Source organism: Lissotriton vulgaris, chromosome 5 (genome assembly GCF_964263255.1).
Source record: "Lissotriton vulgaris chromosome 5, aLisVul1.2, whole genome shotgun sequence".
Classification (NCBI taxonomy): domain Eukaryota; kingdom Metazoa; phylum Chordata; class Amphibia; order Caudata; family Salamandridae; genus Lissotriton; species Lissotriton vulgaris.
Window position 1 is genome coordinate 1,490,434,651 of NC_141693.1, and position 27,247 is coordinate 1,490,461,897.

The 27,247-nt window shown below is 46.5% G+C and overlaps 1 protein-coding gene across 6 annotated transcripts in view; it reads left to right on the plus strand.

Moving 5' to 3' along the window:
• Positions 1-27,247, plus strand: part of SOX13 (SRY-box transcription factor 13) — a 222,050-nt gene that overhangs the window by 156,601 nt on the left and 38,202 nt on the right. For 3 of the 6 annotated variants that reach the window (XM_086923482.1, XM_086923479.1, XM_086923484.1), the window contains 5 exons: positions 12,246-12,418; positions 19,642-19,710; positions 21,531-21,645; positions 22,280-22,359; positions 22,930-23,095. In XM_086923482.1, coding sequence (XP_086779608.1) covers positions 12,246-12,418; positions 19,642-19,710; positions 21,531-21,645; positions 22,280-22,359; positions 22,930-23,095 — 603 coding nt within the window. Of the gene's footprint in view, positions 1-12,242; positions 12,419-19,641; positions 19,711-21,530; positions 21,646-22,279; positions 22,360-22,929; positions 23,096-27,247 lie in introns of all 6 variants that reach the window. The other 3 variants (XM_086923477.1, XM_086923478.1, XM_086923483.1) reach the window with 1 other exon arrangement.

Below are 27,247 nucleotides of genomic sequence, written 5' to 3' on the forward strand. Positions count from 1 at the left end.
TGTCGCCAGGATCATGGGATCTTCTGTGGCTACAAGAAGTGCCTGGCTTAAATCTTCAGAGTTTTCCCCAGATGTACAGGCAACACGTTTGGACCTACCTTTCGATGGCTCTAGTCTCTTTGGCAAGAAAGCAGATGAGGCCCTGGAAAGATTTAAAGATAGTAAGGCAATGGCCAAATCTCTAGCCCTTCAGACTCAGCCTAGGGGTTCAACGTTTACGAGGTATAGAGGTTTTTGGAGATCGTCCTTTCACTCCTACAAACAACCTAAGCAACAGCAGCAGCAGAATGTTAGGATTCGGGCTAGTCCCCTCTTTGTGACCATGCTTTTTACATCACAGGACGGGGGAGGGGTATAAAAACTAGTCCTACCTCTGGCTCAGTGCTCGATATTGCCAGTGTTTAGATTCCCTTCCTGGTTGTTGAATGCAGTAACGTGCTGAGCAGAGTCTCCTCTCTGCTCCCCTAACCCTTTGAAGTTCACCCTTCCCCTCTCACGGGCTCGTGTAGAGGCTTCCCTTTGTTTCCAGTTTCCTGCCTTGCTTTTGACCCGTTTTTTGCGTTGTGTGTTGTCTGTCTTTAGCGTGTTAGAGGTATCCAGGTATAATTCCCCTTGTTGTCTCCCCTTGTTTTGTATTGTGCCAGTTCCTTTTGTGTGTATTTTTGAGGGTTCGGGGGCTCCCGTTCTCTACAGCGTGTCTATTACGCTGAAGCGCTGTGAGACTCTGCAAGCGCGAGCGCGTCTCTGTTTTGCAGGCGACTTGCCTCTTTGTGAGCGGTAGTGACGTTTCGGGTCACTCCGCTGCTGTTGTGTTTGGGAAATGCGCTGAGATAGTAGCGCAACGGAAGGCTCCTTGTTATAGCCTCCCCTGGTTATCTTTAGTTTTCACGGGGTTTTTTCGGTAAAGTCTGCTTATTAAAGCCCACCTTTTTCCCCTTATTATTCTTTATTTGGTACGACGACCATTCGTTAAACGGCCCCTTCCCCTGCTGCCCTGTATCCCCGAGCAGCTACAGGAGTACCTATTTGTTGCAGTTGTTGTACTCCATCTCTTTGCAAAGCAGAGCCTGCATATATCACAGGTGAGCAGGGTTGTGTGTTTGTGAAGGCGTGGTCACAGGGGGTTGGGAATAGAGGTTTCCAGTGTACACAAAATGTATTATTCTGTCCTGCTTATATCATAGGTGCAGAAGTGCAAAAGACCTAGGAGGCCGGGTCCCGGTACCAACAAGGGTGTAAGACTTGGTGTCTTTTCAACTAACCACCCTCTTTTCAGGTCTACCGGTGCACCCATAGAGTGTATCCTGTGGGTGTCCTGTGGGCCGGGGAAGGGGACTGGTGCATGCTACGTTCCTGCAGTGCTTGGGTCTCGTGGAGTCTAACAGAATATCGAGCCCACGTTAACATAGCACTGCCCGAGCGAGCATGGATGAGGATGGTGGTAATACAGGAGGGCCCTCAATGCAGGATATTATGGGGGCGGTTCATACCCTACAGGCTCAAATGCAAGAGTTACAACAGGAGAATGCGGGGTTGAAACAGGAGTTAGTGGCGGTAAGGGCTAGAGAACAGTCACAGCAAAGGGGACCTACTCCCGTGATCCAGCCAGCCACCTTTCAGTACTCAGTAGGAGGAGCAGGAGCTAGTACGGCAAGCAGTAGTTCACCCATAGCGGTGACAGTATCAACTCCTGTAGCAGTACCTTTAGCCCCCCCAGAGAGGTTCTCAGGAGAGAGTGAGAAATTTGGTACTTTCATGAACCAGTGCCAGCTCCACTTTATGTGTAGAACAAACGCCTTTCCTGATGATTCCGCGAAAGTTGCATTCATATTGTCGTACCTGGCTGGTAACGCGGCCCAATGGGCTATTCCTCTAGTGGAAAACAATGACCGTGTGCTGTATAATTATTTGGCGTTCAAAGACTTGATGCGTAGCCTATTCGCCAAACACGCATTCATGCAGGCTAGTGACGCAGAATTGTTGAAATTACGGCAGGGCAGGCAAGACCTGTTGTCTTATATAGCTAACTTCAATCGATTGGTGTCTGAGACGCATTGGCCTACCGAGAAGAGAACATCATTATTCTATCAGGGTTTATGCGAGGAGTTGAAGGATATTGTGTCACAAGTAGTAGATCCGCCTGAGGATTGTGCGGCTTTCATCGATTTGGTGGTGAAATTGAATCACAGGGTGACGGAAAGGCGAGGAGAACGTAGTCGGTTGCAGTATTCACGGGGTGGTTATATGAAACCTGAGGTAAAGCCGGCAGGAGAGAGTAAGACCGTTCCTGAACCTATGGAGATTGGTGGAGTACGGGGTCCGTTGACTCCAGAGGAAAAGAAAAGAAGGAGAGAGAAGAATTTGTGTCTGTACTGCGGGCAGGGGGGACACTTTGCACGTGACTGTCCAGTAAAGCCTTCTGGTGTGGGGTTTGGAAAAAAGGTGGCATGCATACAAGTGGAGAAAAAAGCTGATAGAGAAAGAAAGGCACAGTATGAAGTGGTAGGGGCGATAGATCAGGCTCCCAGACATTTCGTGATTACAGCTCACCTGTTGTTATCAACACAGAACCGAGTCCCGGTGTCAGTATTGCTTGATTCCGGGGCCACTGGGAACTTCATGGATATTTCAATGGCAGACAAGCTGATGGTTCCGTGTCACTTAAAGGAACAACCAGAGCCTGTGAGAGCCATCGATGGGACTGAGTTGACGTCGGGGTGTATCACCCGACAGACGGAACCTCTAGGGTTATTGTGTGATAATGGGCATGTAGAATCCGTGGTCTTTGATTTAATTGACGCACCTTCCTTTGGCGTGGTACTGGGAGTCCCGTGGTTACAAACACATAACCCCAGGATTGATTGGGCGCAGAGACTGGTCACCTTGGATTCGGTGCACTGTTTGAAGAATTGTTATGTCGTGGCGGCAGAGCAGATCGATCCCTTGTCCTGTGCGGTGACGGAAACGAGTAGGATTCCTCCACAGTATTCCGCCTACAAAGATGTGTTTGATAAAGGATGTGCCCAAGATCTCCCTCCACACAGGTCGTATGATTGTAAGATCGACCTCATACCAGGGGCCCCTTTACCATGCAGCAGGGTTTATGCTCTCTCTGAGCCTGAGGAGGTTCACCTGAAGACATATATAGATGAGATGTTGTCGATGGGTTACATACGTCCTTCTTCCTCGCCTGTGTCATCGGCAATCTTTTTCATACCTAAGAAGGAAGGGTCTTTGAGGGCGTGTGTGGATTATCGCACATTGAACTCCGCCACAGTCAAGAATCGATACCCTCTTCCGCTCATCTCCGTGTTACTGGACCAGCTCCGCAAGGCTACCATCTTCACGAAGCTGGACTTGCGGGGCGCATACCATCTTATAAGGGTTCGGCCAGGGGATGAGTGGAAGACGGCTTTTAAAACCAAGTATGGATTATTTGAATACACCGTAATGCCCTTTGGGTTGTGCAATGCGCCTGCGGCGTTTCAATTCTTCATAAATGAAGTTCTTGGTAGATACCTGGACCAAACCGTTATAGTGTATCTGGATGACATCCTCATTTATTCGGAGAAAGGGCTTGATCATACTGAGCATGTGTTGCAAGTGTTGCAGACGTTACAGGAACATAAGTTGTACGCAAAGTTGGAGAAGTGTCAGTTTGGAGCTTCTGAGGTGGAGTTCCTGGGGTTTGTCATCTCTGCAGCAGGCATTCGTATGGATCCCAAAAAGATTCAGGCTATTGAGACCTGGCCAGTGCCTACGAATGTGAAACAGATACAGGTGCTTCTTGGATTTGCTAACTTTTATAGGCGATTTATCCTGCATTTCTCTGATATAGTGGCCCCAATGACTCGCCTCCTGAGAAAGGGTGTCCCTTTTAGGTGGACCAGTGAGACTGAAGATGCCTTTCGTATGTTGCTTAAACAATTTGTGTCTGCCCCGGTGTTGGTGCATCCAGATCCTGCCCTGCCGTATTACGTAGAAACAGATGCTTCCTTGTGTGCGGTAGGAGGTGTATTGTCACAAAGAGATGAGGCCACAGGTCACATGCATCCGATTGCGTTCTTTTCCAAAACATTACTGCCAGCCGAACGCAACTATACGGTGGCAGAGAGAGAACTTCTGGCGGTGAAACTGGCGTTCGAGGAATGGAGGCACTATTTGTGGGGTGCTCGTCACGTGATTACCATCTACACTGACCATAAGAATCTTGAATTCTTTCGTTCAGCCAGGGCTTTAACACCACGTCAGATGAGATGGGTTCTATTCTTTAATGAATATGACTTCATTATAACATATAGACCTGCAGCTCAACAGGTGAAATCTGATGCGCTTTCCCGAATACACGTGGAGGCAAAAGATGAGGGTGCTTCATGTTCGAGTAGGGCTATGATCGCCAGTGAGAGAATTATCGGGGCAGTGACAGGGGAGGATTTTCCTGCTCTGGTTAAAGACCGATTAAGTCATTTGGATCTGGCCCCTTGGTTAGACCTACCCCAGGTGGTGTTACAAGACGGACTATTGTATAAGGAGGACAGGTTGTTTATTCCCCCTGGGTTGAGGGAAGAGGTGTTGGAGTGGTGTCATTCCTCTGCTCTGGCAGCACATCCAGGAGTGAGGAAGACCAAGGATCTATGTATGAGGTGGTTTTGGTGGGAGTCCATGTTAAGGGATGTACAGGGGTATGTCGGTGCATGTCCGGTATGTGCGACTAGTAAACCTTCGCATTGTAAACCCTTGGGACTGTTACAGCCTTTGCCGGTTCCACCAGGTCCGTGGCATTCATTGAGCATGGATTTTGTGACGGATCTACCTACCGCCGCCGGCTTCACAGCCGTGTTGGTGGTGGTGGATTTGTTCACCAAGATGGCCCACTTCGTACCATTTCCCAAACTTCCTACCGCAAAAGAGATGGCGGTGGAGTTCATGTCATCAATAGTGCGTTTACACGGGTTGCCGGAGGTGATTATATCTGATAGAGGGGCACAGTTCGTTTCGCACTTTTGGACTGAGTTGTGTGGGGTGTTGAAGACCAAGATCAGTCTGTCCTCGGCGTACCATCCTCAGTCGGATGGTCAGACTGAGCGCACTAATCAGACGATGGAGCAGTACTTGCGGTGTCTGATTGCTTCCTTGTCTTGTGATTGGATAACGGCTCTGCCCATCGCGGAGTTCGCTTACAACAACAGTGTGCATTCCGCCTTGGGTATGACGCCCTTTTATTGTTCCTTGGGATACCATCCGAGGGCAATGGCGATACAGCCCACGGGACGCGTGCCAGCCATCGATGACGTATGTAGGCATCTGGGAGACATCTGGGTTTTGGCGAGAAAGAGCCTGTTAGATGCAAAGGAGGCCATGAAGAAGCAGGCAGACAAACATCGAATCCCTGCCCCAGTGTACAATGTAGGGGATCAGGTATGGCTGTCATCCCGTAACTTGAGGTTGTTGGGTCCTCGTAAGTTGCAGCCTAGGTTCGTGGGCCCATATTCCATCATTCAGGTGATCAATCCTGTAGCAATGAAACTCAAGTTACCACAGGAGTACAGTGTACCCCCAGTTTTTCACACCTCTTTGCTCAAGCCCTATGTACCGACAGACCAGGTGTTGCCGCCCCCTCCTTCGGTCATGGTGGAGGGCCAAGAGGAATTTGAGGTCCAGGCTATACTTGATTCCAAGAGGGTCCGGGGCCGTCTTTTCTACTTGGTAGATTGGAAGGGGTATTCGAAGGAAGATAGGACGTGGGAACCGGCAGGGGGGGTTCATGCTCCACGGTTGTTTCGGCAATTCCATAGGTCGCATCCCTCCAAGCCTAGACCGGTGGGGAGGATTGTTGGGGGGGGGGTACTGTTAGGATTCGGGCTAGTCCCCTCTTTGTGACCATGCTTTTTACATCACAGGACGGGGGAGGGGTATAAAAACTAGTCCTACCTCTGGCTCAGTGCTCGATATTGCCAGTGTTTAGATTCCCTTCCTGGTTGTTGAATGCAGTAACGTGCTGAGCAGAGTCTCCTCTCTGCTCCCCTAACCCTTTGAAGTTCACCCTTCCCCTCTCACGGGCTCGTGTAGAGGCTTCCCTTTGTTTCCAGTTTCCTGCCTTGCTTTTGACCCGTTTTTTGCGTTGTGTGTTGTCTGTCTTTAGCGTGTTAGAGGTATCCAGGTATAATTCCCCTTGTTGTCTCCCCTTGTTTTGTATTGTGCCAGTTCCTTTTGTGTGTATTTTTGAGGGTTCGGGGGCTCCCGTTCTCTACAGCGTGTCTATTACGCTGAAGCGCTGTGAGACGCTGCAAGCGCGAGCGCGTCTCTGTTTTGCAGGCGACTTGCCTCTTTGTGAGCGGTAGTGACGTTTCGGGTCACTCCGCTGCTGTTGTGTTTGGGAAACGCGCTGAGATAGTAGCGCAACGGAAGGCTCCTTGTTATAGCCTCCCCTGGTTATCTTTAGTTTTCACGGGGTTTTTTCGGTAAAGTCTGCTTATTAAAGCCCACCTTTTTCCCCTTATTATTCTTTATTTGGTACGACGACCATTCGTTAAACGGCCCCTTCCCCTGCTGCCCTGTATCCCCGAGCAGCTACAGGAGTACCTATTTGTTGCAGTTGTTGTACTCCATCTCTTTGCAAAGCAGAGCCTGCATATATCACAGGTGAGCAGGGTTGTGTGTTTGTGAAGGCGTGGTCACAGGGGGTTGGGAATAGAGGTTTCCAGTGTACACAAAATGTATTATTCTGTCCTGCTTATATCATAGGTGCAGAAGTGCAAAAGACCTAGGAGGCCGGGTCCCGGTACCAACAAGGGTGTAAGACTTGGTGTCTTTTCAACTAACCACCCTCTTTTCAGGTCTACCGGTGCACCCATAGAGTGTATCCTGTGGGTGTCCTGTGGGCCGGGGAAGGGGACTGGTGCATGCTACGTTCCTGCAGTGCTTGGGTCTCGTGGAGTCTAACACAGAATACCTTCTAGATCCTAGAGGGGCAAGAATAGAGGTCGCCCATGAGGTCGTCAGCCCTCCTCCTCCTCCTATACCTCCCCTCCTATTACCACAGCAAAGAAGCCCTAGATCCGCCATTTAGGATAATGTCGGTCCTGTAGGGGGTCGGCTTACTTATTTTCTGCAAGATTGGGAATCGGTCACTACAGACCTTTGGATTCTCAATCTTGTGGAGAATGGGTATGCTCTTCCCTTTCGGGAATTCCCTCCAAATTACCCTCCTTGCCAAGGGGTTCGCTCAGAAGACCACCTTCTTCTCCTGCAGGAGGAAGTACTAATATTACTGAAAAAAGGTGCAATAGAGGTAGTTCCAGAGCAGGAAAGGGTTCAGGGTTGCTACTCCCGGTATTTCCTGATACCCAAAAAGGATGGCAGGTTTACGTCCAATCCTGGATCTCAGGATCTTGAATCTTTTTCTGAAGCAGGAAAAGTTCATGATGCTCACCCTTGCGCAGGTTCTTCAAGCGCTGCAACAGGAGGATTGGATGGTGTCGATCGACTTGCAAGACGCGTATTTTCATATCCCGATCCTGAAGTCTCACAGGAAGTATCTCTGTTTCACGGTAGGGTCGTAACATTATCAGTTTGCAGTCCTTCCGTTTGGTCTTACTACTGCACCTCGAGTCTTCACCAAGGTGATGGCAGTGGTGGCAGCCCATCTCAGAAGGTCGGGATTTCGGTTTTCCCCTAACTAGACGACTGGCTGATCAAATCAGGGTCTCCGGAGAAGGCGTGTCATCATCTACAAGTTACAATGCAGTTGTTGTACAGATTGGATTTTTCGATAAACGTGCCCAAGTCTCACCTAGGGCCCTCTCAGCGCAACCCGTTTATTGGGGCGGTACTGGACACTACTGGCTGTCGAGCATTCCCTCCTCCTCAAAGGATTCTCGACATTCAGGTAATGATTCCTTTGTTTTACAATGGAGCGGTCGTTCCAGTCCTGAAGGTCCTTCGCCTGCTCGGTCTGTTTGCTTCCTGCATTCTGTTGGCCAAACATGCACGCTGGCACATGAGGGTGCTCCAGTGGTGCCTCCGCAGGCAGAGGTATCAGCACAACGGAGATCTCAGGGAGTCTGTGAGGATCTCCAGAGAAGTTGCGGCGGATCTCTCTTGGTGGAGCGTGGAAGGCAATCTGTCTCAAGGGAAGCCCTTCCATCTACCTCCATCGCTGGCCACAGTGTTAACGGATGCATCCACTCTAGGGTGGGGTTCTCATCTGGGGGACCTGGAGATCAAGGGTCTTTGGTCTCCAGAGGAAAGGTTGCGTCACATCAACCTTTTGGAGTTGCGGGCGATACGTTAGGCGCTCAAGGCCTTCGCGGTCAGTCGGTTCAAGTCCTGACGGACAACACTACCGCAATGTGGTATGTCACCAAGCAAGGAGGACTGGAGTCGCATTGTCTCTGCAGAGAGGCTCTGCGTCTCTGGTCTTGGGTTCAGTACCATCAGATTTGCCCGATGGCAAATCATCTGACCGGAGTTCTGAACGTACGTGCAGACAGTCTCAGTTGGCAGTTCTCTGCCGATCACGAGTGGAGGCTTCATCCAGAGCTAGTTCGTATCGTCTTCCGGACGTGGGGAACTCCTCGGGTGGACCTGTTTGCCACTCAAGAGAACGCTCACTGCCCGTCATTCTGCAGTTCCAGTATCCGTTGCAGGGAGCTTTGGGGGACGCATTCCAGTTGAGTTGGGACTCACAACTCCTTTACGCGTTTCCTCCCATACCTTTGATTCCACGGGTTCTGACCGTCCAGACCGGGCCCAAGTTATATTGAATGCCCCGGATTGGCCAAGAAGGGTGTGGTACACATCTCCTCGTGCCTTCTGCTCCGTCTCTCTCTCAGGCAGACCTCCTTTCCCAGCAGGGTTTTGCTGTGGCTACTATGAAAGGCTATTTATCGGCTTGGTCGGCGTTCCTTTGCTTGCCGGACCAGCCGTCTTTGTTTAAATCACCTATTGTGTTACGATTCATCCAACAAATATACGCCCACTCCATTTATTGTGCCTCAATGGGACTTAAATCTTGTCTTAACCTACTTAATGGGATCTCCCTTCGAGCCCTTACACAAGTGTCCCTTGAGGTTATTGTCTTTAAAAACGGTATTTCTTGTTGCCATTACCTTGACAAGGAGGGTAAGTGAGCTTCAAGCTCCGAGTTCAAAACCCCCATTCTTGAATATTCATGCTGATAGAATGGTTCTCAGGACCAGGGCTGCTTTTCTGCCTAAGGTGGTAACTCCCTTCCATCTGGGGCAGTTCATTACCCTTCCTTCCTTCTATCCTCCCCCTCACCCTTCTAAGGAGGAGGAGCGGCTTCACCGCTTGGACCCTAAGTGGGCGGTGAGTTTTTACCTTGATAGAACTAAAGACTATCGTGTGGATGACCAGCTCTTCGTGGGTTTTGCTGGCTGCAGGAAAGGCAGAGCGGTGCACAAGCACATACTTTCCAGATGGATTGTCTTGTGCATCAAGATTTGTTACTCTTTGGCCGGTAAGGAACTTCCAGAGGGTTTAAGAGCTCATTATAACAGGGCAAAGTCTTCTACATCTGCCTTGTCTAGAGGTGTTCCTGTTGAGGACATTTGTAGAGCGGCAACTTGGGCCTCCTTCCACACTTTCGCGAAGCATTACTGCTTAGACTCCGAGGTGAGGAGGGACGGACACTTTGCTCATTCTGTTCTCCAAGATTTTTTGGTATAAAAGGGTGGACACCCTCCTCCGGGAGTGGGGGACTGCTGTGGGACTCTATTCACAAGGTGAGAAATCCACTGGTTTCCATCAGAAGAACAAGTTACTTACCTTCGGTAGCGCTTTTTCTGGTGGATACAGTATCTGCCTGTGGATTCCTCACTGACCCACCTGCCTCCCCGTTGTCCACCCTTGTATACCTGCAATGTTGATATTGTCTAATTTATTTTCAATGAAAGTGTTTTACAGCATTGTTTTCACACTGTGTGTGTTGGTTGAACTCTGTGTACTATGTATATTATATATTTTTATGTTGATCCGTCCGTGTGCCTCGAAGGCACGGAAAAAAAGGGCGGAACAAACTTCATCACGCCGACGAGGCTTCTTTATGGCTCCAGTGACGTCAGCGGGGTCGCAAGCGGAGCCATGGTTCTACGACGTCGTCCTCGTCGGCGTGAAGAGCTACAAAAATTTCTGAATGCTGTTGGCGCAGGGGATGTTCATAAGGTGAGGGTTCCTCAGGTAGATACTATATCCACCAGAAAAAGCGTTACCGAAGGTAAGTAACTTGTTCGTTAGAAACCTCTGTGTTCCTAGACCTGTTACTGCTGCTGCAGTTCTTTGCAGTTGTAATCTGTGGTGAAGCACGGGGTAGTTATGGTGTACCACCTGTGGGTTCACAGCCAGCGTGAACCATCCTATCACTGTTATCGCAGATGTGCTTGCTCCTGTAACATTATTCTTGGTGAAGTAAAATGTCCATACAAGTTTTTGGTCCTAGTTTTATTTTTCTGATGGTATTTTCATACCCTTGAGTGTCTGTGCTTCCCGCCACCCTGTTGTTATGGGGCTCTGGATATCTCAATGAGGCAATATTTCCTTTTCTGCTGGTTGAGAGTACAGAGTTTTCAATTCTTTCTGAGTTCCTTTAGGCTGGGGTTTTCAGTTGTTTACTACTGTGAAACTGTATTTTGGGTTTGACTGTCTAAGCTCAGATTTGGTTTGCACCTGGAGCCCCTTCTCTGGGTTGCACCATTGGGGTTATATAACCTCGATGGGTCTTTACAAAGGCAGTCAATTGTTCATTAACTGTTTGTTGACTTGGTGCAAACAGGCATTGATGCAGGACTAGACGGCAGGAAGACCACTTGTAAAGTGGAAGGTGGCAAACGAGGTGTCCTTCCCGGGGGAGGCTGCAGAGCACAATCTCTATGAGGGGTTTCCTAGTGAGGTGAAAGGCTTTTGGTGTAGAAAGGGTGTATTTTTAAGTGGAGGACACGAATCAGGTGGCAAAACCTCATGTGTAGCTTGTCCGCGCATCTCTTGGACTTGCTGGTCAGTCTCAGCTGTGTCTTGTGTGGGGGTGATTTGCTTGGCAATGCCACTGTTCTGGAGAGGTCTGACAGGCTCCTCGTGGGCCTAGTTTAATTCCTTCATTTGCTGGGGTGTTGCACAGGTCGGCAGGTAAATAGGAAATGCAGGTAGACCTGGGTCCAAGAGTGCATATATTCATGCCGCTGGGAGAGGGAATGGGCAGCAAGCAGAGGCTGTGCTCAGGAATGCCTTGTTACGTAATCTTAAGGTCCTCCGATTCCGTGCAAGTGTCTAGTACTGATTGTGGCTGGGGACCGTAAACAGTGGGCCTGCCGCAAAAGATCATTGAGATTGTTCAACGTCAGAAAAAGTCTGATAAGTCAAGATGCATCATTTTTCCTTCATCTCTGGATAATATTTAAAGGATGCTCTGTTTGGCAGGAGGGTTTATGTATTTTAGCAAGCTCCCAAAATGGAGAAAAATGGCTCAGTCTGGAGGCACACATGATTGACTTCTGGGTGAAGTGGGTCACCTATAAATTGCTGGCTTTCTAGTGATGAGTCACTAGGATCTCAATCATACATCTATTTAGTAAAGACTTCTCTCAGTATTTGTGGCCTTTTTACCGAATACCATACTCCAGAGCTGGTGGAAAGAACAGCCTCATTACAGGGATGTGCATCTACTTTACACAGTAGAAGCAAATAAGTCAGTAGGTCTCACCTGCAGGCGCTGCGACTAAGACATACCTTGAAACTCGGACAGCTTCCACCAACCAGACAGGCTTCCCTATGACCAGATAAGGATGCTCAGTCGCGGACAGTGAAGACGGGTAGTTTTGATACCCTCTGTCATGTGCCCCAGAGGTGGCAGCCCGGCTGTCTCTAGGGATCAAACACAACAGTGAAATCACGAATTAGGGAGCTTGAAGGGAGAATGAATGGCATTCAAGACAGAAATGGACTTTCAGCTTTTCACTTTCCTCCTCCCTACAAACTTTGTCTCCCTCTTGGCCATGGCTCTAAGTGGCTTGTGTCCCTAAACCTTCTCCCTACCCTACCCATCTCCTGTCCACCCTTCTCAGCCATGCTCACAGTGCGGGACTCCCACTGTCCTGGCTGAGAGCACCACACTGGTTTGCCATTTGTGCGGCTCTTGTCTCCATATAAGCTCCAGTCTTCACACTCGATGCACGCTCATTCCAAGTGGCCCCTCAACGCCCAGGGTGACTTGTGTTCTTCTACTTGAGCAGGTACCCAGGAGAGCCTGGCCGAGAAGGAACTGCAGCTTCTAGTGATGATAAACCAGCTCTCCAGTTTGCGGGACCAGCTCCTGACCGCCCACTCTGAGCAAAAGAACATGGCAGCCATGCTGTTTGAGAAGCAGCAACAACAGATGGAGCTGGCGCGGCAGCAGCAGGACCAGGTATGGACCGCATGCGTTCTGAGTAATGTGCATACTAAGATCTCCTTTTTAAAACATTTTTTTTATTCTATTCATTAAATAGTCGTCAGTATCAAAATACTGCATTATCATGAGCCACATGTTTTATATATCTTCAATGCATTACTACACCATTTACAATCAATAATTGGACATGACAAGCAACACGATACAATCAGGGAAGATCCTTCATGTGTAATATTTTGTGCAAACTTGTGCACCTTTGGGAGTTAACACAATGAGTAACAACTGTGCAAACTAAGGTAACCACACATAGGGTTTCATTTAAATACATTGCGTATAGTCTGGGCACGTTTGACCTAATTTCTAAAATGTTCTCTCCATACATGTGTAATGTGCAGAAAAATGTACTTCCCAAAGGTGCGTAAGATAAAGAGTATTAAGGTACGCCCCCCTCTGCTTGTGATACAGAGCTGTAGGGTTGCTGGAGATACACGTCCTGAGGCAATCAATGTTTTTCTGCACTCGTAGTGTTTCACAACTTAGAACATAGGTCATAGTCACCCGAGAGGGGCCATTACAGACTTTATTTTTCATAGAAAAGTCAATGATCTATCACCAGTTCCAATCCTTTGCTGCTTTCTCCCCACTGCCAAAGTAATCTCACTACCTTACCATCGCACCTCCTCAATATATCACCCCTTAGTTCATTTTAAACTGAATGTACTTTTATTTTCTTACCTAGAAAGTTTGCAATGGTTCATCCGTAGTAGAATGGAGTCTAGTGGTTCAGGGTCTTTCAGCTTTTCGTCTCTCGTAGGAGTGTGTTGGAGGCTCCAACACACTCCTAAGAGAGACGAGCAACGACGTGGACCCTGAACCACCAGGCTCCATTCTACTACGGATGAACCTGCCCGCTGTTTTCCCTCCACCTTACTACCAGATGGCCATACCGGCTTGCGAGAACCCACGTACCGGGTTGGAATTATCACCAGTCTTTAAACTATCTCTACAAGCGCTTCAAGCCCTGAAGAGTCACAGGCATTGACCTGTTGACGAAACACGTGTCGGCTGGCGTTGTTGTTTTTTACATGAAAATCTTCATAAAAACCATCCCTATAGAAAACCACCGGTGTCGACCACTTCATTGTCTACAAATGTATTAACTCATGATCATACATGTGTGCCCAGGATTGTGGTAATATATATTGAGTTAAGAGTTTTCAGCTCTTTCTCCTGTTTCAGAGGTTTTGTGTCTACCTCTGACCTGGCAGCACCACATACTCCTATTTCCCATACGTCCACATCGGACAAGGTTACCTGTATGAGCGCCACTTTCCTGCTACCCCAAAACCCTATGCAGAAGTAACTAGTGAAGAAGTTTTGCCTCAGGCGGAACAAAAGCATGAATAGAGAGGAATAACTGGGAGCTCGAGGAGTTGGATTTTAGGGTCTTCCACCCTGTAGGATAGGTATTAATAATGGTTTACGTCAAAGGTGTGTGCTGTTACCTACTCATATTTTCACTTTTCCCAGCAGACCACCCTAAAATACTAGTGGCTACTTGCTCCTTTTCACCCGTGATTGGTGGCTGCCATGTTCCTTGTCTTTTGTATGCGGATGACCTTGCAAATGTGGATAGAACCCCCAGGTGGCCTAAAAAGAAAATAGGCAGGATTCGAGAAATATTGCATTCTGTACAAACTGTCAAGTAACTTTGATAACACTAAAGTCCTTGCTTTTGGCAGCATCAATGCTTAGGAAGCGGTTACAGGTTAAGGCAGCTGCCTTGAAGGTCGATTATTTTAATAAGGCTCAACCATTAGCATGCTCAAACAAGCATTTGCAATGCCATAGGTCTCACATTTATGTGAGTTTAGCTATTGGCATTGTAAATGACAATACCTTTTATTTATGTGCTGTTTTAAAAACAGATAAATAAAAGGCATTGTCATTTAGACTGCCAATAGCTTAAACTCTCGCAAATGTAAGACCTATTGCATAGCAAATGCCAGCAATCGTGCTATAAAATGTTTTAGCCCCTTCCGTGCTCATGACGAGCTCAGCTCGTCCTGAAGCACGGTGCTCGTGTGCTCATGACGAGCTGAGCTCGTCATGACCACACCCATTTACATGAAGGTCCAGCACAGGAGAAGAATCTGCCAAGCAGCCAAGGTGTTAAAAAGCGTTAGGAGAGAACGTGTCGTGCTTGGAACAGCAGGTAGCGCAAAGATTTTTGAGAAAATAGTGCTCGTAGGCTGTAATTAAAGCCTACGAGTAACAAGACACGTAACAGAGTGTCGCCATGGGAGGTTATAAGATGAGACAAGGTGGTACTAAGGAGGGACTTCTAAGCCTTTTGACCAAAGAACAGCTACAGTTTAAAGTGGACAGTGACACAAGCCAATTAAACACATGGGCGGAGAGTAGGCGGACCTTCAAGTCCCTGTTTGAATACAGCATGCCTTGACCAACTTCGATTTGAAGGTTTCAAGAGTAAGGCATCTTCAGTATTTGTGCCTCAAGCCTGCTCCTTTAGATTTATGGGAAGCTAATGTTTCTTTTTCATATTTTCATGAGCTTAAGAATCCTCAGATGCACAATGCTATGATCAAATTTAGAAAAGGTCTTCACCCACTTTATGCTCAAGCATTAGGAATTTTATCATTTAAAAATGCAGACTGATTCAGTGGATGTGGATTGTGGTCGCAAACATGTCTTGTTAGATTATCATTATTTTTTAATGCCTCATCGGAAAATATTAAAGCCTTCTTTTTTTTAACGTATATAAGGTCTAGATTGATAGCTAAGAGCTTTTTATTCCATATTCATTCTTTGGATTTAACGTGTGGCCTGCCAAGCTATTCAATTATTTTAAAATAGTTTGTGCCTTGATTATGTTTTATGATGCTTGTACCGAGGCATTGCAGTTTTTGTGTTTTAGAGCTTCTGGCTCAAATGTATTATTGACTGGCTGATCGGGAGGAAGGCAGTAGTTTGGGACATCCAACTAAGTTACACAATTAAGCCATTCGATGATGAAGAAGGGGATGGCCCAAAGCCCACTTCATATGTATTGTATTATAGACTAGGCTTAGGCAAGTTTTTTATTAGGCCAAAGTAATCAGAGTCATTTTGGTAATTTCATGTTACTTTTGTGACTCAAAATTACAGAAGAGTATGCAATTACGCCTGCTTGTGTAATTTAGAGTAATTTGGGACCACAGTGCCTACTGCAAGAGCATAGGAACAGTGCAGTGTGCAATCCGCTACTGGCTGCAGTGTTCTGTTGCATTTAGCACTATTTTGTTAGCGCAAAATGTATCCTTAAGTACATTTGGAACCAGAGGGGGTATTTTGCGCTAAGAAAATGGTACAAAATGCAGGGGTATGCGTCCTTGCATAATTCTGTGTAATCTTGCATAATTGTGCTGTACATTTGTGAATTTACACTACAGTAAATTCTGCGTGATATGCTCACTCCTATATAGACAAAGCTGTCTGAAGGCAAAATATAAATAACAAGTATTGGCAAAGCCAATAGAGCTGGTGTTGACAGCCACCCTTCTCGCAATTATTGTGTTGTTTTTGTCATGGTTTTTGTAAGACTTTATCAAACAAGAAGCTGCTGGACCTTCATCAAACTAAAAATGAAACATTGATCAAAATCAAAAGTGTTTTTGGTCTCAAAAAGTAGACCTGATCAATTTCACTCCCTGGCACTGAAGGGAAATACTTTGGGTGGTTATGTGCTCCTTAAGGAAGGGCAGCATTCCATAAGTCATAGTGAAGTCAGCCACTACTAGCTGGCCTGGGATGATACATTGCCACTTAATGCATGTTGGAAGGGGTGGAAGAAAAGTGTGAATGACGCAACCACAAACTAAGGGTTGCAGTCTGTCTGAAAAACCCTATAATTAAGTATTTCATGCACATAATTTTAGTAAAATCAAAAGGTCTTGGCTAAAACAGACCTAAAAAGCCAGCTGATCTGGTACTGGCTGCTAGCTTCTTGCTTTGAGAAGAAAGCAAAAGACACAGAAATGGGGTGAATGTTTGACATTGTTCAACATTCTTTCCATCAACTGTTCTTTTTGCAAAGACAGGGTTGCAGTGATAGATTGAGCACACAGATTAGTTTGTATTCAGAGTTCATGTGAGTTGAATGCAGACAAGAAAGAAAAAGGGAAAGAAAAGAAGAATAAAGAAGGTAAAGAAAAATGAAAGAAAGGAAAAGAAGGAAAGAATGAAGGGAGGAAATTAAGTAGGAAGAAAAGAAACAAAAGCAAAGAAAGGAAAAAGGAAAGCAGGAAAAAGGAGTGACGGAAAAAGAAAGGAGAAAAAAGAAATGGAAAAAGAAGGAATGAAAGCAGTAAGGAAAAAGGAAAGAATGAAAGAGAATGCAAGAAAGTACGAAAAAAGAAAAAATTGAAAGAATGTAAGGAAAAAGATAAGAGGAAGAAATAAAGAAAGCCAGGGGTTACAAAGATAGAGCCCACTGATTATCTTATATTCAGAGTTCATGTGAGCTGATGTGAGGTAGCAGTAGTTACATAAACAAGGCCACTCCAGAAGTATTCACAGCAGATGGGATCTGATATAGCTGCAGTGTGCCTTGTGGTCACATCAAAAGCGTTGTCTGCTGTCACATTATGCTCTACACACAAAGACAACACTAAAGTAATAATTATAACCTGAAAACAGAAGCAGGGCACTGAAGGGAACTTTACCTTGTTTGCAGATGCGTTCCTTGTGAAACAGAAAAATTCAGTTACTCAAAGCCAACCGATGGCTGAAGTAGGCTCACCCATTGCCTTGTGCTGTATTGTATTGTAATTGCATTTATATAGCGCTTACTTCCCCTGACGAGGCGTCAAAGCGCTTTTTCGTCGAGTAGCACGCTACGCCGGGACCCATAGAGGATTAGTGTTGAATTAGTGTAGTGAAACATGCAAGTACATTTTAAGTGGTGGATAGGTTAGTCAGTTATTTGGAATGATTAGCAGAAGGCTAGAGGAGGAAAAAAGGCTTGTATTTATATAGCGCTTGTTACCCCTGATGGGGGGGTTGAAGCACGCTACTCCGGAACCCATAAAGGATTAGTGGTGAATTAGTATGGTGAAATATGAAAGTAATCTCAGTGGTGGATATTAGTCAGTTATTTGGAGTGAGAAGGATAGCGGAGGGATAAAAGGGGAAGAAAGGTTTGCATTCATATAGCACTTGTTACCCCTGATGGGGTGTTGAAGCACGCCACTCCGACAGGGGGGCTGGTTTCACTGGCTTGTGAACACAAAATGGTGGCTGGGGGTGCACTGTTTTAACTTACAGGTCTTAGCACAGAGCAGAGGAGAAATTTGGAGAGAAAACTGAATTGTCAACAGGAAGGAGAGGGATAAACTACAGAGTTTGGACTGCAAATCCCACAATTCAACACGTTAAAAGGAAGCAATCATGGGCAGGGGAAACCACAAGTTTAAAACACAAAACAGGTGATAAAATATGCAATCACAGGCATGTTAAAACTACAGTTTTAAACTGTAACAACCACAGGCAAAGACAGTAATCACAGAAAGGGCTGTGAGTTGGCAATTAAAGAAATATGCATAATATTAGCCTGCGTGCCTTGCCATAAAATTGTTTTTCTAACAACTTTTGTTTTGGGGAAGAGACAGCACTAGTCTGTCTCCTTACCACTTGTCTGAAAGCCTATTGTAATACGTATATTGTATATGTAAATTTTTTTTTGTAAAATCAAAAGGGTTTGGCTTATACCATGTTATAAATTCACATTCCTTTAATACTGCTGCCATCTAGTGGTATCATTAGAGTATTCTTAAAAATAATATATGAAGAAGAAGCTGTGGACGTCGCTCTGCCTGCAGAACCGGATTTCTTTCATTAAGAGGGTACACGGAATGTTTCTGTCTCCATGTTCCATGTTCAAAGCCCCGTCATTGTCTGTAGTGAGGGGCTAATAGTTGCGCATTTCGAGAATGTGAACTTTTCAGAAGACCTGCTGTTTGCAGCGAGGAGTCCTCGAGTCTGGAGGAAAACATAAGTTCATGTGTGTTTGTTTATTTTGTCGTTTGGCCATAGTGTTGTTTTGGGAGCTTCAAACGCCTTGCCCATTAAAGATTGCCTCATCTGATGACCAAAAAGTGCTCCATCATATTTGTTACAGGGAGAACTTATGGCAAAATACGGCATTGTTTGCCGCTCATCATGTATAGTGTATGTAATCCAGTGCCTGTTCCTGGATTGCAAACCCTATGCATGACCTCCATATGCACTTGAAAATCACTTCTTACTACTACTTATTGAGGTAGGGGACTCGCCTTGAGCTGATTATTTCACCACTTACACATGTTTCTTGTGTGCATTGAAATGAAGGGAAAGTAGTCTCATGCACATAAAGTTTAATCGGTGCAAAAGCCACAAGAGGTCAGTGTGGCCACACTGCTGTCGGTCCTGCATTTGGTGGACAATCTCTACATTGAGAGGTTAACGGATACTCAACGGACAGAAGTCAATGAATGAGAAACAGATGGCAGTGTTGGTGGCTGCAAAGCTGGTATGTCATCGTTATAGCATATGTATTATTCTGCTGACCGGTAGCAGACGGGAGGGTCTTTCTGCATCGAGTTGAGCGCTAACAGATCCATTCTGTGACATGTTTAAGGCTGCTGCAGTATGTCTGATTTCACCTCCCTCAGCAGGGCACGATGGACCCCTAAGGTGGCAAGTATAACATTTGGCGGGTGATGTTACGGCATCTATTCTGGGAAGCATTTACCTCTAACCCAAGGGAATCTATGACAGATTCACACTGGCTGGGTTATTTAACTGTAGCACGGGTGGGGCCGCTCAGCATGATGTGCAGATTCACATTGGGTCAAAGTGGTAAGGAAGAGACTAGGTGATGGCTCTCAACATGTGCATAGGACTGGGCCACAGCAAAGATGCTGGGATTCTTCTCAGCATCATCATCATCATCATCAGTGATTGATTTAATAAAGAATAATCACGACTGAGCCATCGGCATGCATGCTGCATTCAGCATTATCCAAAGCAGGCATATTAGTACCGGCTGATTGCTAAGTAAGTATGCTTGAGCACCCCGTGCCTGCTGTTAACAATGTTATATTTTGAGTTGTTGCTGATTGTCTGACATTGCTGCAGGCTCATGCCGTTCTCTCCTCCTTGTGGTAACAAACCTATGGCTCCTCTTGTGCCCCTCACAGATAGCCAAGCAGCAGCAGCAGCTCATCCAGCAGCAGCACAAGATTAATGTCCTGCAGCAGCAGATCCAGGTAAGGAAGGACCAGGGCATCTGGGGCACAGAGATGGGAGGAAGTGGTCCGGATGGATGTATGACGTTACAACGCATGCTTTTACCACGCATGCCTTTACAACGCGGTTTTTACAACGCATGCCTTTACAACGCATAGTGCTTTGGGGCGCTGGATAGTGAATAGTTTAATTTACTATTCCAACTCCAGTCCCCGTGGATAGTAGGGAAGGTGTTGGATAGTACAATAAACCTATTCCCTATCCTAGAGCGACCCCAGCGCAATGCGTTGTAATGGTTTGCGTTGTTAAAGTTGCGTCGTAAAGGCACTGCGTGGTAAAAGTTGCGTTGTAAAGGATGTTCCCCGGTTCTGATGCAAGGGGCTCGAGATGTTGGAATAGTATAATTTACTATTACAACTCCTGTATGTGCAACAGTAGGGAAGGTGTTAGATTTTAAATCCTACACCTTCTTACCCCTCAGCAAGTCGTTGTTCCGATTTGCTGAGTAATGGTATGCGTTGTTACAATGTGGTCGTTGTAACAACCATGTTGTAATTTCCTGCGGGGAAAATGTTTTGTGGAAACTATGTTTACCAATATTTTTCAGACTCCCTGATTTTTTTAATCTTTGTTTTTTAACTGGTGATTCTGATTTTTATTGTCAAACGTTTGGTTTTCTCACTTTTTATTTCGAACATTAAACCTAATACCCTTTCTCCACTTCATTTTTCCACCCTACCCCTACAGAGTAGATTAAGAAAATCTACTTGGAAGGTGAAGGGCGAAACAATGAAGTTTTTCGGTGTTGAAGCCAGGGACACTGCAGATATTGGCCGAACCCCATCTTGTTCAGAGCTCAGGGAAGGAATCAAACCAAAGGCAGACATTGACTCCTGCACGATGTGCTGGTGGAGGAAGAGGACAGGCAGCTTTTCACAGACTCCCTTACATGGGCCCAAACATTCAGTGGAAGGCAGTCACTAAAGCAAATGGCCATCACGCAAGGTCTAGCATGTTCATATGCATTCACCCACATGCTACATACATTGATGGACACTGAATATACTTTATCCCTTAAGCTGGGTTCCATGTTCACCCTTTAATTATAACAGATGAATCCAAGCATGTTTTCAGTCACACACACACACACACACACACGTTCACCAATGTGTATACTTGCATGCAGCCACAACATATGTGCGCATGTACACCAGTATAACAGCAGTCACTCATGCTATGCAAAACGCACACGCAGATACTGTACACCTGCATGCCGTCACAACTTACATAACTGCCAAGTATGTCCTTCGTAGATCAATACAAACATTCTGTGTACGCTTACATGCAGTTACCACAGGCATACACTCACAAACACGGACTACAATGCAAATGCAGCTCGTGTACACTCTCAGGAAGTTACACACATTGATGATCTCATATCCCGTCAGTGTGCGCACTTGTATGCAGCTACAACCAGTACAAGCACACAGACAAGTAGTGTTTACTTGTATGTGCTTTATCAAAATTACTTTGATCCAGTCTGTTTGCACCTTTCTGTGTGAGTCCAGTGATGCTGTTTCTATCAAACTCTCTGGCCTCCGTGCTGCTGTCCTGTCACAAGGTTCTCTCCTCTGTCGCTCTTCTCTCTCGCTGTGCAAGCCCATCCCTTATAATCTTTCCTTCCCTCCTCTTTGTCCAGCTCTCTGGCCCCAGTGGTGGTCTCCTACCACCAGATATATTCTTCGGCTCCTAGTCCTCAGGCCCACCTGATATGTTCTCTCTCTCTCCTGCTCTTTGTGTATCCAGTGGTGGTGACCTGTCCCTCTCCTTATGTCTGCAGCAGGTTAACATGCCGTATGTAATGATCCCGGCCTTTCATCAGAGCCACCAGTCTCTCCAGGTTTCCTCGGACCATCAGATGGGGATGAGCCTGCAGCCCATGTCCTGTAAGCCAGGTAAGACTGTCCTGCTGTCCTGCCGTGTGATCCAATCTACTCGCCGGGTGTGTGAGTATTTGTGACCCCATGCTCTGGCCTGATGAATGAGTGATGCTGTCCATCTGTTTGACTGCCCTAGATACCTGATATGTGACTGACTCTTTACCACCCTACTAACCTTTATACACCAGTGTGATGGTTGACAAAGCTTGCCCTCCTCTCAGACTTGAACCTGATGCCACTTATTCTGCCCCCCATGTAAACCCATGCTCCTGCTTGACGTGTGACTAATTTGAAGACCAACCCTTTGGCTTCCTTAGACATGCCTGACATGCGACTGACTCTTCCCCATCTGTACCTGCCTGAAAGGGGGAGGATCGAGTTGAAATGGGGGAAACCAGAAGTTTCCCTATTTCCCGATTTGCTAGACCAGCTCTGGACTTTGAATATCCTTTGATGGAAGGCCAGGCATCTTCTCTTGTCTTTTTTTTTTAAAGCACACATTTACAGTAGAATTGTGATCCTATGCCAATATGTGTTTGATTATAGAAATACAATGTAGTTTGTCGAACTCTGTAGGAATGAAGGCTGTGCGCTGTCTGCGACAGCACTGCTTCAGCCAGCTCTCATGATTTCCTGTTTGACTTTCCAGAGTACCAGATGCAGCTGGTGCACAATCCTCCACCTTCGAATGCGAAGAGACCCACTGCGTCCAACCAGCAGCAGACGCAGGTACAGAGTGAATGCTGTGTCCTGAACACCTACACACATACTCCTGGACCTCCTACCACCCCTCACTGGTGTCATAGAGAAGTTTGCTGATCTGGCAGAGTTCACGTATCCCCCCATCAGTGGTGACCTAGCTGATTTCCCTAATGAGAACTTTATCATTGGAAACATTATATATGATTATTAATCTGCTTCTGGGTCAGTAAGAATCAGGCACTAGAAGTGAGGCGCATTCCCTTTTGGAACAGCACACCCAGTGTTTTATTGTATGCTTGAATTATTCCCAGTGAGGCTGAGTATTTGAAATAATTCACATGTTCATCTATTAAGATACTAAGTACTTTATAAATGTTGTGATGCTATGCATACTCAGATATTTACAGGCAAACTGTTATTGAACACACAAGACTACTCTCATGCTATCTCCTTTACTGAAAAGGAAAATGTGTTGTATGCAGAAGAAAATCCTTTGCGTTATCCCTTGATTGTATTGAAAGGAGGTGGGGTCAGATGTCACCAGCTGTACTTTGAATGTGTCATTTGCACCTCTCTTTTTCTCACGGTTTCTCCCAGGAACCCTCACAGCCGCTGAACCTTACTGCAAAGCCAAAAAGTTCTGAGCATCAAAATAATTCCAACTCTCCGACCTTAAAGATGAGCTCCTACGGCCCTTCACCGACAAACCATGGGCAAGGCAGAGACATGCGTGCGAGTCCCCAGCAAGCAAACCTTCCCTTAGGTAAGCAGAGTTGACTTACTCCATTTTTGTATCACTAAAGACTGAGATCCACAATATTAGAGGCAGCGTCATGTCCCTGGCAACTTCTCCAGCTGCCGCTTCATCCCTGCAGTAGGCTCTGGCCCCCTCACCTCACCTGCAGCCAGCCTGTCACCTTGTAACTAGACACCGTCACCTTTGCAAGTTACAGTTGGCTTTATCATCCATACAACTGTCTCTGCCACTTAAGCTTTCGTTCAAAGCACTTCTGCCAGCTGTTCCATCACCTCCATTACAACTGATCCATAACTAAAATGTAAGTAGCTGTGCACTCCATCACTTCCACCAGGTCCATCACAATTTCCACAAGTTCTGATAAGCATCACTCTCCACAACCACCATTTATATGAGCCCTAGAACACACTCCATCAGCCCTTGTATTAGATACTTCACCCCTCCCTGCAGCTCCATCTCTCCATCTTCTATTCCAGCTGCTCAGTCACCATTTCCTCAAGTACCTTTAAGTGTCCCTCACTGTACCAGCAAAATCAATGCTTCCTCAAAGACCCCTGTTACTAACTCCAGCACTCATCGGCCACATAACCCGCTCCGCTTAGCCTACTTAAGCTTCACCAGGCTTTACAATCTGACACCCGCTTTGGCCGGGCTGCACTCAGTTACCAGAATTTGCCGCATGCACACACCATTCTCCACTGTCTTCTGCACACACTCTTAAATGAGCTGATTCAGAAGAGTGGAAATAGGTGGAGCAGGTCCGTCTTGTGACATGGGAGGGTTACAGATGTTTATTACATGTATCTTCTTACTATCTGCTGTTTAGATCAGAAATAGTAAAACTTAAAACGAGCCTGTTTGCTTCGACAAAGGATGTTTCTGGTGGATACTTCTAACTGCAGATTCCTCATCTTGTAAAAAAAAAAAAAAAAGCACCAAGCTGGATGCAAAGATTTTTCTCAACAATTTCCTTGTGCCTGGGTGTGTGGTGTTGTAAAGCTCTGTGTCCACTCCATCCACCCTGGAAGTGACGCCGGAGCCACATACAGCTGCCTCCCCTGCATGCTGATGTTGATTCCTTTCTTTCAGTTCCTTCCTACACGCAGTCCCTCATTTTTGGCCTATTGACAGCACTTATTTTTGTCAAAATTGAATATAGTTTGCAAGGGACGTCTTCCCTCTCAGACTACAGGGTATACGTCTTAAAAGGACTGCCTTAAGCAGATCTCTGTTAATGACCTCCATCAGGTATTTCTTTAGTGTTTAGGTTTCTCACACAACTCAAAGTCATGTGCCAAGCTTTACATCACAAATATTATCCATACAAGTGCGTAAATATTGGTTTTGCATGAAGTGGAGGACACAGACTTGTTCTTGCTATAGAGTCTGTCCTCAAGAGAGGGCCTCTTTCAATTCCAAGTCATGAGTTGAGTCGAAGTCGAGGAAAAAAACATAAGAAGTCTAAACAGGACTGCCCTTCTTCCTGCTTCTCTAGTCTATGGAGGTTGCACGAACATCATAGTGCCTCTCAGTCGAGGAGCCGGTACCCCACCTTGGAGCCAATTACTCAGCTTGTCCTTATCCAACCCTAATTCCTGTGTCTTTCAGCACAGCCGTAACATGTTGAAGCCTTCAGGAGGCCATGTGGCATATATTTGGCACCATACCGGCTCCCTTGGTGTTTGACTACTGCTGGCGGATCCTTTCCTGACTCCAACTGTGCTTCTTGATCCCGTTGTGGTGCCCGCCCTGACTCCATGGCAGTGCCTGTCCCGACTTCTCACCCAGCGCCAAGATCCTTCAGATTTCCGGCTCTGAATTAACGCTCACCTCAACCTTAGGCAAAGATCATGCAGCCCCATTCGGACTCAGATTGGACATTGCAACTGCCTACACATTTTTAGGATACAGAGCTAGAAGTAGGCGAGCCGCAGAGAGCTTGAGCCAGGCTTGAGCCTGAAGCCGGACTATCGCTTTGCTCAAGGTCCCATTGGAACTGTGAGCCCATAATGAGTTGAGCTTTCAAGTGGCTTCTTCTGCCTGACAGCCTCTCTCTACCCAGAATGGGGCGTTACTGCCAAAGCTGCAGACTTTGGAACAGGGGAACCAGGTTCTAGTCTTCGCTTCGACTCCATGTTCTGTGACTCAGGGTAAATCACTTAGGACCAGCAGTCGCAAATGGGAAACCGGCCCGTTTGCGACCACTAAGAAGGATTGTGGTATGTACAAACCCTATTTCGCAAGTCGCTAACCTATTACAGACTTACAAACTAGGGTTTGCGAGTCGCTATCAGGAAGGGGTGTGCCAAGGGCATCCCTTCCTTAAAGCAAGTCGCACTGGTATGTACGATTGTTTTGTGACCGCAAATGAAATCACTAAACAATCTCAGTTACCACATACTTTAAGTAGGTGGTTAGCCAGTCGCAAGCAGAAAGGGGTCACTAGGGGACCCTTGCCCCTGTGTGCATGTATGCAAAAATATTTTTTAAGACCAGGCAGTGGTCACACTGACCACTGCCTGCCCTTAAAAAAATGAAAAGAAAATTTTTCATTTTTTTAAATTAAATGTGTCCTGTTTTCCTTTACGGAAAACGGGCTGCATTTGGAGAAAAAAAGCGTTACTTTATTGAAAAAGCAAACACAGACATTTTGGTCTGCTGCCCCCAGCAGGCCCTGATGTATGAGTGATGCAACGGACATCTTTCCAGAACTGTCTTTGTTGTCACTCGAAATATCGATGGGTAGACCAACATGAGGGTTGTAATCTATACTTGTCCCCAATCACTAGAAACCTCCTGCCCATCGTGCCTCACCTTCTGCTCCAGAAAGACTCTTCAGTACTGAAGAGTACGCAGCTGGGCACACAGAAAGATGCAACACCAGAACATCTCAGTCATCTTCAGTGTCCAAGAACTAGAGGAGACTCTGCCATCAGGGCGCCCGGCAGTGCAACTATCACCTAGCCCATAAACTGCACCATCAAGCGAATCTTACATCCAGCACATGGAGGAGTCTGCCTTCCATAAAAAGCAAGTCCTTCCAACAGGGCCGGTCCTAGAACTCCTGGGGCCCCGGGCGAAAGAGAAGATGTGTGGCCCCTCTAATTTGCATATATCTTCCAGTCGCAGCCGGCATGACTCGCGGGTGGAGGATCTCTCTGGAGTTCGGAAGGGGGGTTGGAGAACAGGAAGCAGGCAGCCTCCCTCCCCTCCCCTAAGCCAATCATAATGCTGCAATGGCAGCGTTGTGATTGATCAGGAGGAGGACCAGCCAGGCGCCTATGGGGAGGCCATTTTCCCCATGTAGGCTGCATTGCAGCCTACATAGAGAAAGGCCAGAGTGCGCATAACTGGTTTGGCCGAACAGTCAGCGCCCTTAGCAGTTGGCAAGGCAATCCTCTCCTGCCCTAAAACAGACCCGCCCGCCCCCAACAAAACCCTTTTGCTTCCTCGCAGTGCTAGAAGCAGAAACATAAAATGGTCGTTTTAGCATTTTGTGTTTCTGCGAGAAAGTAGTGGGGCGTCGCTCCTCCGCCCTAGTGAAGGAGCCGCCCTTGGTAACATCACAAGAAGTGGCATCATAGAAAGTGACATTGCAGGACTATTGATCTTATTTGGCATCCCTGAAGAGACCTAACGTGGATATCAGTAACATGGACAAAAAGATAAATATATACAAATGAAATAAGTCCATATATTTTAAAACTGTTAAATGGATTACATTTGTCTCATTAGATGGAAAAGCTAGGTGCAGGTCTCACAAAGATGTATAGTATTGATCACCGGAGTTTCATGACATTTTTGTTGTTGCCGAAAATTCCTGGAGACCAGGAAGGAGGCAGCAAGTGCTTTTAGAAACATAATATATTCGCAAACATGACCCAAAGTCAGCGCTTAATGCGATCTCACCGATTGCACCACCCTAGAGCCTCCCTGCTCAAGGGTCCTGTGAACTCAATGACCGAGTCACTGTTGCTCTAGGGTGTGCTGCTTCGTAGGCCTGCCCAAAAGACTTGCGGTGGGCTTCAATAGGGATTGTGGTAGACAGGCCTTCAAGGTTAACCCACACTTGCCACTGCTAGGGTTCACCTGCTGGTGCTAAGACACCAGGGCTTCTAAGGTCGTGCGGGTCCTTCCAAGGTCTGGCATGGAAATGTG